The following is a 19,127-nucleotide window of genomic DNA, read 5'->3' as shown; positions in this document are numbered from 1 at the left end:
AAATGAAAGAAAAGAGGTTACAATGAACAATCCAGAAACTACCGTGACTTAAGCCCATCATAAAACCTAAAACGGAGGACGCATCGTCACCGTTTACCGTAAAACACATTTAAGAGCGCCTTCAAAAAAGATTTTCAAGCAAAGAAGAAGCTTTAGTTGATACCAATCAGGCCTAATGAGGTTACAAAACCTCTTTAAATAAACCACAGTCAGACCAAAGAGTGCACGATGTGCAATAATCAGTAAGTGTAAAAGAAACCCAGAATACATTTTAAGCACCTAAAGGCCTCTCTGTATAGTCTAATAAATATTCATGACTCCACCAACACTGAACGTCAATGTTGCCGAGATCAGAACTGCGAGGAGAAAGCCTCCGCTCTGCCAGAAGGCAGATACAGTTTACTGAAGCAAAAGTCACAACAGTGCAGTGAAGTGCGTTTTCCGCATAAGTTAAGGTAAATTCCATCTAATTCTCATAGCTTTACTTATTCTGATGTAAAATCTGTGGAGTTTTTTCCTGTTAATGATTATGGTTCTTTGTAACTGGAACAGATTATAGGTGAAATAAATGTCTTTGTTATTTATTAATGTCTTTAAAATCTTCAAAACTAGAGAATTTGGCTTGATTTAACTTAAAAAAAGAGAGAAATAAAGGTGTGTTTGTCTTTTTTTATTCAGTGTACATAAACATTCGACTGTATGTAAATATTTTAATAATCACACAATGTAGCCCACTGAATGAAAATATGGTGTCATTTTCCCTGTTTTTAAAACTGGCCTAAGTTTAACTTTGAAAATGAGTTTTACATTCTGATATATAAAACACCACTATGTTGTAATCTAACAGATGAATTTGGGATTAATCAACCCAATCATTGCTTTTGCATCCAAAAATGCTACTTTCATAATTAAACTCACAGAAAAATTAAAGAAAACATTGAAAGTATCCAGATGAAAGCAGTGGGGAAGTGAAGTAGTCCATCAATACTGTGGAAGACCAATGCTGAACATCGATTCGGTGACTTTAGAAAGTTTTTGTCCAACTCCCTTTGTTTGCATTTTTGTAGTTGGGAGACAGATTTATGACCTTTTTACTCTTCAGAAATCTGGCTCAAAAACAATCCAACACATTGATATAAACACCTGCAAACCAAGAGGCTATCGATCCGTCCTTGGACGGTAAACGCATCCAGTCAGCACTGTGGCCGTCTGGAAACTGACATGTCAGTCAGTTCTCCTACAGGAGGTGGGATAATGAGCAAAGCATGAGCCAACCGCGGCTTAGGCAGTGGTTTTACCTGTCGGAGGATACGCACCCGAGGTAAATCAGTGCTTACACAAACAGAAAAGCTCTTAGACCGAGTCGTGCGTTTTCTTCTTTCTGACAGAATCTGTGACTCAATAAGCCTTTAATCTAAACAAGTCCAGAAGAACATAAACTTCTAGGTTTGTATGACATTTAGTTTTTCTTTTTTGGAGTGTGGGATTGTGAATATTCACCAGCTGGTAATTAAAGTTGAATCGGTTTTGTGGAAGGAATAATAGAAAATGGAGGCAGTGGTGCTTAAGAATACGACACCGATGCACTAAAGTGTGATAATCGTGTGATAGTTTTGGGCTGCATGGATAAAATGTTTGGGAGATATTATGTTATCTCCCAAACAGGTGTGAAGGTGTGTTGGGCTGACAATTTTGAAAGCTGTCATTAAAAACTCTTTGAAAACCGATGTTGGTTATGAAAACAAGCAGCATCTTCAAAAGCTCCTTAATTAAGGATTTAGTTCACACAAACCGCAGGTATGTATTCAACTTCCTGTCGCTTAGTGGGCAATATTCATGCGCAACACACCAGAGCTGGAGTATTGAATCAAGCCGTGTGCCTGCTTTAATGGCTTCACGCCGACGTGAATTTGAGCACATGTATTACAGTGACTCCGAGGAGAACTTGGCCCTCCACTTCACAGATCCACTAAAGCCGCCGCCGCCGTTCTGGGGTTAATTGGATATATGCAAATTTGGAGAAACTTTGAGAGACGAGAGAGGGGGAGGAGGATTAAAACGAATTAAGGATGCAGGAGTCCGCTCATGCACACGTACAGTACAGATGCACCAAAAGGCAACAACAACAACAAAATCTATGAAATATTCACCGGGCAAAACGCATCAGATTAAAGGATAAGAATGGACTTGTTCTTTTTATCTTTGTATCATTGCCGACAAATCCTGTAAAAAGCCCAAAATTGCTAATGGATGTATCACTAAGTACTGAAATGTAAAGTTTGGTGGAGATCGCTTTCCATGCGGCTTTAACAAAAAGCACCGGCAATCATGAAACAGATTTAATCATCAATATGTCAATAAAAGTACTTAGAAATATTGCATATATCTACTTTACATATGTAAAACTAAAATGAAGAAACATTAACTAGGTACAATGAATTAGCCGTTTCCAACTCGAAGCGTCTCCAATTCCCTGCAGATGGACTGAAATCTTATTTCCAACATAAATGATCAACAAGCAGATCCAGGATCCTCAATCAAAGGTCATAAAAAAGTAAAAAAAATATTAAAAAAAAAAAAAAAAAAAATAATATATATTTTATATATATATATATATATATATATATATATATATATATATATATAAATAAAATTCATGCTGCTCTCAGCAGAGGTTTGCTACATGATTTGGAAGTAAAACAAATCTTGTACTGAGTTTACTTTTTCGTGTGTGATACTGAAGACAGAAAAATCACCAGCTGTGAGAAACTGGAGACGAGTTTTCAGGCAGAAAGAGAAAAGAATTTCCAAAAGAATAGCAAGAAAAAAAAAAATAGTCATTTTGCTAAATTCAGCTCATTTCTCTAGCTGCTAAATCCTGAACAGAAGTGTAATTAAAACGAAAGGCAGCTGTTTGAAAAATAAAAATATATCACAACACATAAGTGCCTTGTTAGCGAAGTTTGAATGGACTTAAACTACTCAAGTTGACTAGTTTGTTCTGCGGTTTCTATTTCTGTGCTTAATAGTGAAAATAAGAAAAAAAATATTTAGCGCAAGGTGTTTTAGAAAATTTCAGCATCTGCATATTTTGCACATGCAAAACTTCAGGTCTGCCTAAAAGTTATTAAGGATTTACCAGGCTGCTTAAGCAAGAGCGAGGGAAATGATCTCTGAAAGCAGAAGGGACGGCGCGCGGCGTGCGTAGCTTTAGCCCACTTGGCAACAACCGCTGGGCACAATTTCTCTGTTTCACAGCTGGCCACGACAACTACAGAGGCTCGGTGTGATGAAAGACACAGAGAGAGAGAGAGAGAAAGAGAGAGAGAGAGAGAGAGCCGCAGAAACAAACGAGGAAATGCGCTGCACGGTGACACGTGATGACTTCTTAATGGAGGGGCGCGCACATCCAGCAGGGAAGGGAATTGGCTGGCACGTCTGTGGGATGGGAGCGTAGAGAGGGATGTGGGGCAGCAGGAAGGAGGCCTCTCACTGTGAGAGGAATGACACAGGCCACAAGGAGGGCTGTCAGGGGGAGCGAGAGCGGCCTGGCATGAGAAAGAGAGAGCTGGAGTCAGGAAGATTACAGGTGGAGGGAAAAACTCAGATGTTCTTTCTAACTGTGGTCACAAATATGCACTTTATTTTCTTGAAAATGATGAAAAAAACTCATTAAAAATGAAATGCTTGTCTTATCCTCTTGTTATACAGTTTAGGTGAGCAAAAAGAAAAGCGTGTATGAAAATGGTGTTTTTGCATTAATGGGGATTTTTGTTTTGTTTTCACAAACAGATGACATATAATTTTGAGTGCTGCTGTTGCTCGACAATTCAGTTGTGCCCACATAATAAAACAGCCCTCATACCCAGTAAAACATTTTAACATTTTGTCGCTATTTTCCAGGCATACAATCCTGGAAAATACGTATTGATTTCCCCTCCTTTAGACTCAGATTTGTACTTTATCTAGGTCATTCTAAAATATAAATACATATATATTTTGTTTTTCATCTAAAGCTTTCCAATTTAATAACTTTTCCCGCTGAAATGTGATCCTCTTCCAGCACCTTAAAGTATCTCACATCTTCTAAAAAGGTTTTCTTCCTGTATTTATTGCTTCGCTCATCTTACCAACTCAGACCAGCTTCCCTGCACAGGTCTGCAGTTTTATTAAGCATTTTCCTTTTTCAGGTGCCAAATTAAACAGTGCTCCATTAGATTTTAAAAGCAGGGGATAATATGTCACAACTTAACCCTGCTTTAATTTTATCCACAGGGGCTAGGTGCAATATATATATATATATATATATATATATATATATATATATATTAGGGATGTGCCGATCAGGTTTTTTCCTGCCGATACCGATACCGATCACCCATGAGGGCCGATAACACCGATACCGATCACCGATACCGATCACATAATTATTATTTATTTATTTTTGATCATAAACACTACCGGTTACAGTATGTGGAAAAAGGAACCATGAATTCACCTTAATTTAGACAAAAACTTGTTTTTAATAACTTTTTTCAAGAAGAAAACTAAACAAAACAGGCTTTGTGCAAATTGTACTGCTATCAGTAATACTATCTTTAACAGACTGATAACATATGAAGGCTCTGAAGAGGCTAAATAATGCAAAGAGCCAAAATAAAACCTCTCAACATTGCCAAGAAGTTCAAGTATAAAACTTAACATTCAAAGGCAAAAACAGGATCCATTACAATAAACAATTCAGAGTTACTGAATGAAAACTTCCTGTTAGCATGGCGGCTAGCTGATTACTGCTAGCTCTGATTGGCTGTTTCTGACTGAGCGGAGTAATTATGCAGGACAGGGAGGAGATCGATTATTTTTTTAGAGATTATCTGTCTCATGTTAGGACAGCGAAAGTTTTAAAACATATGTAAAATTTATTTTTTAAGTTAGATGCTGCAGCTTTAAGCAGAGATTCGGTGTGAGAGTCACTACCGGGTGGAGCAGAAGCGAAGCTCCGTCTGTCAAATATTACTACCTGTAGCGTAGCAGCGGTTCAACAGGAGAGCAGAACCAGCGTCTTACATCGCAGCTCGAAGACTTTAATAATTTTGCGGTTTATTTGTTTAGCTTTCTGACCGTCATGCTAATCCGGGTGAGTGTTTGTAGCTGTGCGCTGCTTTACCTGCTATCTGGTCCTCCATATGTCTTTTTTACTGCAGTGAGCCTCGATGTAGCCAAACTCCGTCAAGTATGGCATTGTTTTTATGTCGTATTAGCTTCGTTGTGTTGATGCATTTTGACTGCTTCAATTTTCCGCCGCAACATGCAAACTTCCCCATTTACTCAGTGCGTTATAGTTACACATCGCTTAGGATTTGTTGCTGCGCGTTTGCGCAGTGTGAAGGAAAGAGGAGACCAGCTGCACAGGCAGGCTGCGAAATGAGATGATCGGTATCGGCAACAAGAGCCAATGATCGCCGATCACCGATCATGCACTTTTTCACGAAAATCGGCCCGATTATGATCGGTGACCAATCGATCGGCACACCTCTAATATATATATATATATATATATATATATATATATATATATATATATATATATATATATATATATATATATATATATATATATATATATATATTTTTTTTTTTAATGGTATTATGTAAGAGGGGGGCTCAATATCAAAGTCCCACTATTCATACATGTGTGGGTGTATAGTGGCAAAATCTGAAAAACGTTCAAAGGAAGTGATTACTTTTGTGAGGTGCTGCAACATCAGAACAATATTGAATGCCTAATGCCCAATATCAGTCAGGGGAGGTGTGTATATCAAAAATAAACAAGTTATATTTCAGGACATAAGAGCTCCACGGTAACCAAACGTCAGTAGAACAACAGAATTTTGGGATAAAGAAACGTTTATCCCAAAATTCAAAAGTGAATCCAAACTTCTCCTTGCTGCTCACTCTGATGATCGAGCCTTTAACAAGGCCGCCGTTCTACATTTCATCTCGAACCACAGAAACATCAATCAAAAGGCTGCGGGCTTCAAGTGCATCAGCTCTTACAGAGAACCACAACTTGAGACCAGACGTGTAAAAGGGATCGTCGAAAGGGCCAAAAGGGGAAAACGGTTGTACAAATCACAATGGCTTTGCATGCCTGCCGTCACCTTCAGCGTTCAAGACGAGGCGACGGGAAATTTCAGCCTCGATCTGACTGGTTTCAAATAATTTCCACTGGACTGCGATGGCAAATTTGAGGCCCGCCTTACCTGCCGGTTTAGAGATGAGGCGCACCATGGAGACCCTCACCAGACGCAAATGTGACAGAAGTCTGCAAACAGCTCATGTAAGTCAGATTCCCACTCTGCATGCGAAACCCAGAGCACATGAGAGAGAGGAGGGTGATGCGAAGCAACAACAACATGTCAAAATGAATTTCAGGCTCAGGGGAAAAAAAAAAAAAAAAAAAAGCAGAAGAAGAAGAAGGGGGAGTCTGAGTGGAGTGTGGAGTCACACTGCGAGAGAGGTGGCAGCAACTTTCACTGCAGCGGAGGACAGCGAGTGTGTGTGGAAGAGAATGGAAATATTGTTTTGTTTTTTTTTTCTCCAGATTATTTATGGACGACAGCACCTATTGCGTGAAACTGTGCTTACAACACTTCTCTGCTTTCCCCCATAGAAATCCACGTCGCTATGCAGCAGCTGTCTCCCTGCTCTTTTTCATTTCCCTCCTCCGGTTATACACTTTTGAGGCGGCGTCTCGCCACGCTCTGTTGCAGGCTAATTACCTGTGCTGCTCGGAAAAGAAGAAGATGAGGAGGAGATCCCCCAGCGGAAGTGACAGGTGTCTTTGTCCCTCTGTAAACAGCCGCTACCCGCCCCGCCGCCCTCCGCTCCGGACTCCTGAGTGCGCCGCGAGTGTCGGCGTAAATGACGAATCTTTTCAAGGCCACTTCATTCTTGACATCGATTCCAATAAATCCATAACGGGAACCAAAAGTGTGCTTATCGTCCCCGTCTGCTGCCACTGGTTTACTCATAAATTGCCATTCTTCTCAACGACTCGACGACTTGCAAGAGAGGCCTGCATATGAAACGGCTACGTTTTTAAACAAACACCGGAGCTTTGTTTTTAAATTTAACGTTACGACCTGGAACTAGGGAACGCCTGCAGTGCCTTGCGAAAACATTTGGCCCCCTTGAACTTTCCAACCTTTTGCCACTTTGAAAATCTGTTGGAGTCTGCAAAAGACCTGAGACTGGGACGGAGATTCATCTTCCAACAAGACAATGATCCCAAACATGAAAGCAAAATCTACAATGGAATGGTTCACAAATAAACGTATCCAGAATGGCCAAGTCAAAGCCCAGACCTGAATCCAGTCGAGAATCTATGGAAAGAGCTGAAAACCGCTGTTCACAAGCGCTCTCCGTCCAACCTCACTGAGCTCCGGCTGTTTTAAGGAAGAATGGGCAAGAATTTCAGACTCTTGATGTGGAAAACTGACAGAGACAAACAACAAGCGACTAGCAGCTGTGACTGCAGCAAAAGCCAGCGCCACAAAGTATCAACGCAAGGGGGCCGGATAATATTGCACGCCCCACTTGCAGTTTTTGATAACACTTTATTTGAAGGGGTGTGCATAATACTGACATGACACTGTCATGAACATAAAGTCTTTATGAATGTTTATGACAGTTGTCATGAAGTGTCATTCAGTAAATAATGACACTTTTAATGCAAAGTTACTCTAAAAGTTGCATTAAAAGTCCATTAAAAACGCCAACTTTGCATTAAATTGTCATTATTTACAAAATCATGCAAAGTTGGCAATTTTAATGGACTTTTAATGCAACTTTACATTAAAAGTGTCATTACTTATCGAATGACACTTCATGACAACTGTCATAAACATTCATAAAGACTTTTTTATGTTCATGACAGGTGTTATGTCATGTTTTTGACAGTGTCATGTCAGTCTTATGCACACCCCTTCAAATAAAGTGTTAACCAGTTTTTTATTCATTAAAAAAAGTTTAAAATATCCAATAAATGTCGTTCCACCTCACAATTGTGTCCCACTCGTTGATTCTTCACAAAATAATACAAATTTTAGATCTTTATGTTTGAGAGCCTGAAAAGTTCAACGAGCGCCGCATACTATACCAGAAGTGCTGCGAGCGATGGCGAAAGTAACGGTCCGAAGGTACGGAAAGTCCAATTTTACAATAGAATAAAAAAAATACAGTGCTATAAAAAAGTATTCTCTACAGATTTCCTCTATTTTTAATCAGACAAAGATAACCTGAGTCAATACAAAGAGCACTTTCCAAATTATGGTTTAATTAATCGTGGAACAAAGTTGCCAATGCCATCGACGTTTAAATTAGATGATTAACTGTGATTAACTGCATGAACTCGATTTTTTTCATGATGCACATCAAGGTCGTATCACTGTAGCATCAAGAATTTAACTAAACAGAAGTTGTCGCTACAAAGTAGGCTAAAAGATCTGAGAATGCGACGCATTTTTCTGCGATCTATAAATGACTAATGAAAAATAAGATGAAAAAATAATAATTGAGACGTATTAAGAAAAAAAAGTTGAAGCCATTTTTCATAGAGTTTTCTTGTCTGGGAAAATACAGTGAGACAAAATTATCCACAAAGCACTGAAAAGCACATTGTACCAATTAATACAAGATTTATTTAGTGGCAACCACAAAACAGAGTAGCTGTAAACACCTGAATCCAAATGGCTGCCCAACGATTTGCCAGATCATTTTAATCACCATTAGCAGTCACTTAAATACGTTTATGCAGCTCTAAAATCTGATTTCTTCCCCTTTACATATTTTTTTTGTTCTAGCAATGAATAAATGCATGAATAATTCATTTATAAAGCAATTTTCACAGACGCATCCACAAAGTGCTGTACCACATATGAAGATCATAAAAATATAAACCACTGTACAAAAGAGCATAAAGGCAGGAGGAGACAAGCTAGTAAAGCTTGAAAATCATAATAAATAAATAAATAAAATATTATGAAATCAAAGCAGATAAGTGTTAATGCTAGTATAATGCTTGCCAAGTGCCTGGACAAACAGAAGTGATATTTAAAAGAAACTAGTGATTCAACCAAATGCATCTGCGGAGACATGTTGTTCCACCCCCCGAGGTCACAACCTGAAAAGCTCGATATCCTTTAATTTTCAGCTTTGTATGGGGAATGACTAATATGTAGGAAATGAAAAGAGAGAAAACTGAGTCTTTAGTCAGAGGATTAGACTGAAATTCTTGTGCCAAACCATTCGCCGCTTTAAATCCAAGCACTACTATTTTAAAATGAACGCTGAACGCCACAGGAAGCCAGGCTAATACATATAAAACAGCTACATGAGAATATTTTACCAACCGGCATTTTGCAGCATTTTCGATGGCTTGCACATGCTTTAGTCGTGTCTTTTGTGATAACATTAAACAAATCCATAAATAAATTGTTTCTACTTCACTGAATGGAGCAAAAATGTTTGAGTTTCAGGACAAGATGGTGAGATGGATTTAAGAATCCAGTATTAGGTTGGAATGAAAACACTGGACTCAGTGGATGTACAGAGTGACGCATGTTTGGCTAATAATGTAAGAGCATTTGTCAGGTGAGGATAGTATCACTTTTTCTGTTTTACTGGGAGATAAATGTGAGTCAGACGTATCAAAGTTGATATGCTAACAAACTTAAGTGCTTTAAAAGAAAAAAAACTGTAAATCATAAATGTAAAATCTAAACAAAACAAACAGTCCCGTTGAATAAATTGGGATTTATGTTCTGAGTAGGCTTAAACCTTTTAAGATGTATGAAACATTCCTCTAGCTCACATTTGTGTATCTTTTGCTTTTAAATATTTTAATCTTATAAGATATTAAACCTCATCTTTTTAATAGCTGTTAGCAGAAAGTCAGTAGAGGATATTTTTTGAAGGAGAAACTCCTTTAAAAAAAAAAAAAAAAAAACAGGAAATATCTGCAAGTCGTTCAGCATCATGAGTAAAACTCTGCGATCCACCGCATCAAATGTTGCAGTGAAGTGAAGTGGCACAAGCAGAGAGCAGAGAGAACATTGTACTGGCAGTCAAATCTGGTGGTGGAAGAGTGATGCAGGTTTGCTGCTTGAGGACTTGTACAGCTTGCTGTAAATGATCATCAGTGAGTTCAGCTACCAGCGAATCCTGAAGGAGAGAGACTGGCAACGAGCTCTCCGTCTTCACCTCCATAAGTATGGAGGCCAAGTTAAAGTCTGGATTTAAATCTGAATGAGATGATGTGGTTCAACGTCACACAAGTAACTCTCCAATATCGGCGAATTAAGACTAGTTAACTAGGAGGCAAAGAAAATTGTGCAAATATTCCTCCACTGGAATTTTAAAAAACACTATTTTGTATCAGGTGGTGGCTTCTTTTTCACATAGAGGCAGGTTAGTGCATTTTTTAAATTAATTATATCATATTTCATAATCTGAAATATTAATATTTAATGTTACAAAAACCAGAAGAAATCTGTAAAACAGAAAACATGTTTTAACGATTGAACGACCAGGCATTTTTTCAAAAGTCTCCAGTACCAAGAGCTGGGCGGCTCTTCGAAGCTGTAGATGGTTTTCCACTGTCTTGACGCCAAATCTTAGAAATATATACATTTTTTTTTTTTTCCAAAAAACCTACATGTGGATTGTTGCACAGCCAGCAAACAAACTCTTTTCACACAGAAGTAACAATTGCCTCTCAAGATGCACAGATAACCGTCTTGTCCTAGCAGGAAACCAAAGAGAAGACGCCAGCCGGAGACGCCTCTAAGTGGAAACGCCTCGGTGGCTGAACGTTGCCAATCAGAGGCAATTACTGCGTGTTATGCAGCGCAACAGCTCGACACGACTGTAAATAAATTCCCAGCGTGGACAATCTGTTTATGAGAAAGGCCGCTGCCCTTATCAATGGTTCTGTCTACCTCAGCAGCCTGTCCAGTGATATTAAGCTCCTTTTCAAAGCTTGAGCGGAAAGGCGAAGGGTTGAAAATGTAAATAGACACAAGCCTGAGGGGATTCTGTGGGAGCACAACCCACATAACGATCTGTCAATTTAATAGCGTGTAGGAGAGTAAGAGTAGAGACGGCGAGAAATGTTTTCTTCCCCTGCCCATTAATAGCCGCAGAAATCAGATTTATAGTTGTTTGGCGCCTGTCATTAACTGGCTGGAAATAAATAGGCATGTGTGTACTGGGTTGCATTTTTGATACAGAGTGGTGGTCAGAGCCTGTAAAAAAAAAAAAAAAAAAAAATCATTTTCTATTAGTTACCACCATCTGTTAGATTTGCTCAAAGGGTGAATGTTTCATTTGGTGCTGAGTACAATCCAATATTAGCGTGAATGTTATCCTGCCACACCTCCGTAACAAAAACCACTAACAATGAAGTATTTCTGCCTGTGCACACACTAAAAAGGAAGCAGTTAAAATAAGTTCTGGCCTTCAAACTTGTTTGGTTTTCTAAAAAAAAAAGAAAGAAAAGAAAAATCAGCTGCTTTTCCCAACAGAGACAGGCCGTTGGGGTTCAATACACCGCGACACCAATTAGTGGATAAATAATGGCGCGGCCAGCAGAAGCTTTTCCTGCAGAGTCTTCCCCACCTCACCGGTCTCCCTGGAACCAGCCGATCAGAGCCGCTTTTCTTCACGGCCTGAAATCTAAGATCGGAGGGCGGCACTAACTCATCAACACACGCGTTTCCTGGCCACAGCGTTGGGCGAAGCGCTCAATAACCGGGACACGTTACTAGCTCTGGTCATCCGAGGCAGCACCGAGACTCGTCTTTCTCGCCTCCCGCAGCGCGACAGGAAAATAGCCATTTTTATAATATAAATACTAAATCTGATTCCGCTGATCTGACTTTGGCGAACGCGAGAAGGAGGAGCAGAAGAGAAGCCTTTAGGCTTAACCAGCTTTCTTCAGAGGGAGAATTTAACAAGATCTGCAGCCAAAATAATAATAAAAAACAAAGCGTGTGCGAGGTAGAGATCTCCAGTTTGCCCCCCCCCCCAAGAAGGAGTGAAAACCGTTGATGAATCTACCTTTTAAAAGCAGAGCAATTTCACAACAAATACGACGGTAACGATTGAGCTCACCCGTGCAGCTCTTTGAGGGAAACGGAGATCTTGACATCGTGTCCAAGCACGTGGAGAGCGGTGAGAATGTCGGCCCATTGCACCATCTCACCCAGAGGGCCGCCCTTCAGCACCTTGGGACTGAAAACGTCTCCAGACTCCTCGGTCAGAAAGCCCACATGGACTAAAATCTGAAGAAAAAGAAAAAGAAAGAAAGCTACTAAAAATTGAGTTCGCGCCGATCACAATTTCTTATTTTTTCAGGTCCAATCAACATTTTAATCAATTTTTGAGGTAAGAAAAATAACTACATTTGATTGACAGAGGAGTAGATACATGTATGGACAAGTTCTAATAATACGAATATCCTTTAATGACTCATATTCGTATTTTCCAGGTATGGACGGCTGTCCATACCTGGAAAATACGTTAATCAAACTGAAGAGTTTTCCTGACTCCTCCATTTTCCGAGACAGAAAAAAAACAAACAAAAAAAAAAACAGCCATCCTCGCAGTTTTACAGTTTATTTTCTCTGTTTACTGACACTGGACCAGATTAGAGTCAATCAGAATTAAGAAATCAAACACGACTCACTGGTCACGTTTTAATTTAATTGTGACTCTCAGAGAAGTGGGGAAAAAAACGCAGACTGATTAGTTTTTTCCTACTCCAACTCCAAGAAAACAAGATCAACTCTCCATGAGTCTGAAATAAAAATTGACCTGTGGAGCGCTAATTTCTTCACACAGTGATACATGAGCAGTTTAATTGCTGATGGGGAAGGATGCAATTCCCTGCTTGTTAAATATTTAATGAAATTAGACTTTTAACAGATGTTGGCACCTTTTTTTTTTTTACTCCACAGTCACACATTTGTCTCAGATAAACTTTAGTAAACAGTCACAGGGGAATGTTCCCTTTCAGTTTGGATATGAAGTTCAATAAATCTTGAAAATCTCTCAGCATTAGTCACTGCCACAACAGTGCAAAACACAAACGGGGAAAAATAAAACGTGGCCGCTCTCTGAACTGGTTTTCATCATCCAAAGTGATATTTGCCAATTTTATTTCTCCATTCGTTGGCAAGAAGAGCCTCCTCTACATTTTTTTTTATATTGTCCCACAAACATACCCGGAAATATTTATCACACTGTCTAAGCAATATAAACTTCAGCTCTTCAGATTTTTCTTAAATGGTCCAAATGAATTCATTAAATTTAATGTTAATAAAACATTTATACTGATAATTATTTTTGTCAAATGATTTTCACGTATGTAAAGGAATAATCTTCAAAGATCAGCATTAGAGAACTTCAAAGTCTAGTTTTATGCCAATTGAGTATGAATTATTCGAAGATTATTCACACTTTTTTTTTTTTTGACAAGGAGCGATAACTACTGAAGAGGTTAGTGGTAGGGGCAATGAAAAATGTTGGGTGAGTAGTTTAGGTTACATAAACTTGGCAAGGTTTTATGGAAATCCTCATCACTGTGTGTAAGATTGACTTGGCTCCTAGTGCTTTCTTCTTTGGCTCAGTTTCTGTTGTTTAATGCTTTTGAATTGTTGCTCTGATCATAAAAGCGCAAAGTTTAAGCAAGTAGCAGTCTTCTGAAAGGAAATGGGTCTTTGAGCCAAATCATATGGATACATTGGGAGGGAGGAAGTCACTTATTACTGAAGTTAAACGATCTGTTGACATGCACATCCAACAAAAGGAAGCTTGCCAGATTAAAGACACCATCCCCAAGATTTCCCCCAGAAAACTTATTCGTGTTTTTGAGTTAAAAAATGTTTAAAGTTGACAGGAAATTTTAAAATATCATTTGATAATTATGCGTTATTGGAAGATTAACATCAGAACAACAACTATAAAGTCTTAAAAAATGCAAACATTTTCACAGAAAGAAAATAAATAAGCAATGCTAAGCCTGGTGTGGGGCACAAGTAAAGCCTGGTGACCCGCCAGGCTTATAATACACTGAGGGTTGAAAGCATCATGTGGTTAGAGTATTTTGCTTTTGGTTGGACTGGTGTTTTTTACACTGTGCAAGGTATCATGAGGAAAAAACATTACGTGGAAATAATAAAACACCTGAGTCGTGGCACAAATCACCAGATTTCATGCCGTATGTAAATACCTGGTTTCCAATCATGTTCTGACAAGTAAGTTTAATATTTCAATATGCTAAAAATGGAGTTTTTAGCATATTGAAAAGCAAAAACTACTCTGAGTGTTGCTGTTATAATTTTAACAATAAATAAATAACTATTGACATCTTACTTCAGATCCAGCCTAACCAATAAAAGACAAAAAATGTGAAAGTTTTTATACAGAATTTAAAGGATTACGTTCACAAGTTCTGTTATTTTAAACATCTTTCAATGCACACAGGAAGCAAAGTGATCTATGGTAGGAGGAAGCTAATGATGACAGATAAAGTGTGTGTCCATGTTGGACTGGCGTATTTCACAGCGTAGATAGATGTAGATCTCGGTATAAACATGGCTGTGATGTTTACAGCCATGTTTATGATGTGTTTAATGAGCTGCAGCTGACCAGAAAAAAAAAAAGTTACTAAAGCTGCACACAGATGTACGTGCAGCACTTTTCCAAGGTTAACATTTGTTTTGATTGTATGCTATAAAACTTAGAGCATTTACAATTGCTTGACTGGAGATGGAGGAGTTTCCAGGGAGTCTAATAAGACTCAAAGCTGGATGTCCGTCTCGGTTATGTGAGCCGTTTCGCTCATTGCAAAGCGAACCTGGCATTAACGAGAAATCAAGGAAAAATGTCTTCCTTTAGGACTTCTGCTTTTGGAAAACATCGTAGAGCAGATAATGAACATTTTGCCAGCGTAGACAGAGGCAGGTGATTTGTTCTTCCAGACATCAGCCTCTCACCACAGGAACATGATCACTTATAATCAAGTCAAGTCATATGACTCAGCAGAGAGAGTAAGCGGTAAATACGGGCTGCTCAGTGAAGTACTGGCTGTCCAGATCCTAACAGCAGCAAACCGGAGCATAAAGATGATAAACAGACAGACGGGGGCCGAGATGTTCTCTAAAACATCTCTACACCACACAAATCTACTCATTTCTGTTCCCGTTGCAAAGCTCAGTGTCGGAGCAATGGCGGCAACGCCTGCAAGGTTCTGCTGATGGACAGTAACTACTTCTGTCGAACAAATCATTACAAGAAACAAAGCTGTAACAGTAGATCTGGGGTAAAATTTTACGCAGGGTTGATTCCTTAAGAACAATTTCAACCACGCGAAAGTTGAAACACAAACACGAGGAAAACATCCAATGTCACGGCCACTTTTTTTTTGCCCCAGACACGCGTGCCTCCAGGTGAGGCTTTCTTAGAAACTCGGTGGAAATTTCCCTGTAAATGTCAGCGGTGAAAGCCGACGAACGTCTGCGAGAGGCTCCTGTCTGTCATCATCTTTTTACGCTTTTAACTCAGCATTGTGTGATTCACTCCAGGCGGCCGTAGATAAGGGAGGAAAATGTTAGTCCAAGAAAATGTCATACTGTTCGGGGAACTCAGCAGCTTCAGGGCGTAAGGGCATTAAAGGACCGTCTGGTTTCCTCGTACGTGTCTCATCCAAAAACATGTAATGAGAGAGACTTTTGTTCTCCTCTGTTGAATCACCAAATAGACTTCAAGAGTTGTAGGAAAACTAAAGAAAAGAAAGTGAGAAATCTGGCAACAAAGCAAGAACTAATAATTTCTCATCAATTCATATAAGAAAATAATTAAAAAATGAAAATATTTTTGTCTTTTTGAAAGATATTTATGAAGCGCTGTTTCCTTTCAGAGGCAGAAGATCGAAAGCATTTGGTAGAGGAGCAGCACCTCCATCACTTGACGCACAAAAATATAATAACGGCAGCTGTGAGAGTGATCAGAGTGAATAAAACCAGGCCAATGTAACATAATGACTAATTGTGAAGGGGACGAGAAAGAGCACGTGTTTTTCACTATTTTTTCTTTTAATAATTAAAATCTTAAATGTTTTCGGCATGTATTTGCATTTAACCTCAAAATCTAATCCAGGACTTTTACTGTGCCACTCCATCACAGAAAAATACTTTGATTTAATCTATTCCAGCATAGCTCTGACTGAATGTCGAAGGTCGTCGTCGCACCTCCGTGTGAAATCTTTTGCAACCTCCAACAGGTTGTTTTCCTTGACCTCCCTGCTTTTATCCATCCCATTATTAACTGGACAAAGAACATCGCCTCAGCATGCTGCCGTCGCCATGGGGATGATATGTTTTCATCATGATGTCCAGTGTTACGTTTCTGCTAAACATCAAAGTGTTTACAAAAACATGTCAGACATTAACATTGTCCAACAAAGAACGAAGAAAACTGGTTCAATTAGGTTTTAGTCAGAGGAGTCAGTGGGGTTAAATATGAATGCAAGCCACACTTTTCAGATATTTATGTAAAAATTAACATTGAAGACTGTATTTTCCCTCTATTTGACAGTAATGCACTATTTTGTGCTCATCTATTACACAAAATTGTAATAAAACACATTAATGTTTCGGTTTGTAACGTAGCTATATTAACAAATAATAATAAAACCGTATTAATGCAGGGCACAGGAAGCTCCACAGCAAACAATTCTTTACTTATTTGTCCGCTCAGCAGTTGGTTTTGTGGTTTCTCCTCTGAAAAAGGTCATCTGGAAATCTCTTCGCATCATCAAAGGTCATCCTGATCTTTCTCATAAAAATGGAGCAAAAAAAATAAGCAAAGATTTTCCTAACAGGAGCGAGACCGCAGCAGATGTGCGTCCAGCTATTTTCAAATTGGCTCCTAGGAAAATCCCTCATATGAATTCAGAAAGTCTTCCACCTGAGCCACCTTGAAAAGAATTTCACACTTTGATCCGATAGTGTCTGCACAAAAAAATAAATAAACCTCTGTGTGTGTGTGTGTGTGTGTGTATGTGAGAGAAAATCCCCCCGTTTACCCTTTTCTGCTCTCTCCAGAGGCTGCGGAGTTTCTCATCCAGCCGCCGGGCGGCGGAGGCCCACTGCGCCGACAGCCTGCGTATGCGTCTCCTCATGAAGCTCAGGGACTCCTTTCCGGTTCCCACCTGCTCCAGCAGACTGCCGATGTCGGACTGGAAAACAGCCTGGATGAAGGAGCAGGAAGAACAATGTGAGCGCAGAGACGCTCCTGTGAAAAGTTGGTGTGTAAAATTTAAAGACGTCCGTCTGTGTAAAGCTGGAGCCTTAAGACTGTACGCCCAAAGCAGAACAGAACGGACGCGAAAAGACAGAAGTGACAGGATGAGTCTGTTCTCTTTGAGAGAGACGTTTTCTTTTATTGGAGGCGGTTAAAACTCCAGCAGTGCAGACAGCATGTCAAATTGTGTTATGTGCTTGTACCCTGGGGGAAGGCTTTTCCAGCTGGAAGCCTGAGGGAATCCCAGGTTTTACCTCATAAATAGCCTGTCCACATGTCCCCCCTTTGTGTCAGTCCTGCATCGCAGCACAACATCTCCATGTGAAGGGAAAACATTTCCTCTAACGGGTGCCAAAAGCGCGTTCTTTATTAGGAAATGTAAATTCTTGCGAAGGCATTGTACGCTGCCGTCACAGATGTTTTTCCATCGCTCCCAAGAGCGCCTTGTGTGCGGCTCAGTAAGACGTGGAACACCTTAAGGAAAACCTTTGGGATTTATCCCTGAGGAAGCAGGCCAGCAATTAGAGCAGAAAGAGGAGCTTCAAGGGGAATTAACATCAGTTCCCAACGTGGCAGCTGAACGCAATGCTGAGGGGGGAAAACAAGGAGGAGGAGACGGAGGTGAGAGCTGGGGAGGCCCTCGCGGAGTGACGGTGTCGGGTCAGAGCATCATGTTGTTGATGCAGAAAATACGGTGATTAAACGAGACAGAAAATCAGCTGATGGTGAAAACTGGAGGTGACAGCCAGGTATCTATGAGGAAAAACAGCTGCCTTCCTGCACTGTCTAGTGTCGGATTAAACAAATCATCCTGTGGCATATTGTGAATATTTTCAAGTTTTCAAAAATGCACTTAGCATTTGGTGAATACAAAGTAACATGTGTTACCTCGGCAGAGACATCTGCCTGTAGTTTCCTATCCACCAACAGATTGTTTTTTTTTCTTATAATTATATACTCTTATAATTCCTTTTCCACAGATCTCCTTCTAATTTGCTCGGAAACAAACTGCTAATGTTCTTTAGCTCATCTGTGGAGCCAGACTTCATGTAAAGAGGTAGCAACTGTTAATTTGTTCTTTCCAGGGACTGAACAAATGTGTTTGCATTAGCAGGCGAATGCTTCCAATTTAAATGACGCCCGTCGGTCTGCTTGTTTCTCCCGTCCAGCCAGCTGTCTTATTGCGGAAATAAAACTAATGATCTAGAAGTTTATTCTTTTTTTCGGTACCTGTCTTTTGGGAAGAGGCTTCAGAGTAGGTGTCGCAGTTTGGTTCCTCCAGGGCAGCGGGGGACAGAACCACTCCACCTCGCTTAAGTAGATGAGGAAGGAGCAGTCGGAGCCGTCGACGCCATAAAACGCGTAGCAGGGGTCCGAGGTCCAACGAGCACGCATCCACTGGAAAGGGACGATAGTTATTTGTCTCAAGGATGTAAAATCGAACCAGGAGGAATCGAGCCTACAACCTTCCGATCGCAAGACGACTACTCTATCCAAAGAGCCACAGTCGCATTATCCACTGGTGTCGACTTAATGTGCTTTATCAAGTCCAGAAAAAGTACAACACTCTACCAGGCATGACCACCGCTGCACTTAATTGCCCAGGAAAACCTTAGCCAGAGCTAAACTTCATAGAGAATCTATGCGTGATTGTCGAGAAAAAGCTGCGAGACATCAGAGAAAACAACGCAGATGATCAAAGGTTCGCTGCTAAAGCATCGTAGGCCAACTCAACAACTCAGCAGTGCCAGAGGCTGAGG

General features: G+C 39.9%; 1 protein-coding gene across 1 annotated transcript in view; it reads right to left on the bottom strand.

The window, feature by feature from the left end:
• Nucleotides 1–19,127, bottom strand: part of mgat5b (alpha-1,6-mannosylglycoprotein 6-beta-N-acetylglucosaminyltransferase B) — a 67,983-nt gene that overhangs the window by 22,745 nt on the left and 26,111 nt on the right. The window contains exons 7-9 of the mRNA XM_088008247.1: nucleotides 18,598–18,765; nucleotides 17,150–17,314; nucleotides 12,175–12,344 (exon numbers count right to left, since the gene is read on the bottom strand). Of these exons, the coding sequence (XP_087864373.1) occupies nucleotides 12,175–12,344; nucleotides 17,150–17,314; nucleotides 18,598–18,765 (503 nt within the window). The remainder of the gene's footprint in view (nucleotides 1–12,174; nucleotides 12,345–17,149; nucleotides 17,315–18,597; nucleotides 18,766–19,127) is intronic.

This window comes from Poecilia mexicana, unplaced genomic scaffold, assembly GCF_051168715.1.
Source record: "Poecilia mexicana isolate PSO_F unplaced genomic scaffold, ASM5116871v1 scaffold_8, whole genome shotgun sequence".
Classification (NCBI taxonomy): Eukaryota; Metazoa; Chordata; class Actinopteri; order Cyprinodontiformes; family Poeciliidae; genus Poecilia; species Poecilia mexicana.
Note: the sequence above shows the minus strand (reverse complement) of the source record. Positions and strands in the feature narration are given on the sequence as shown.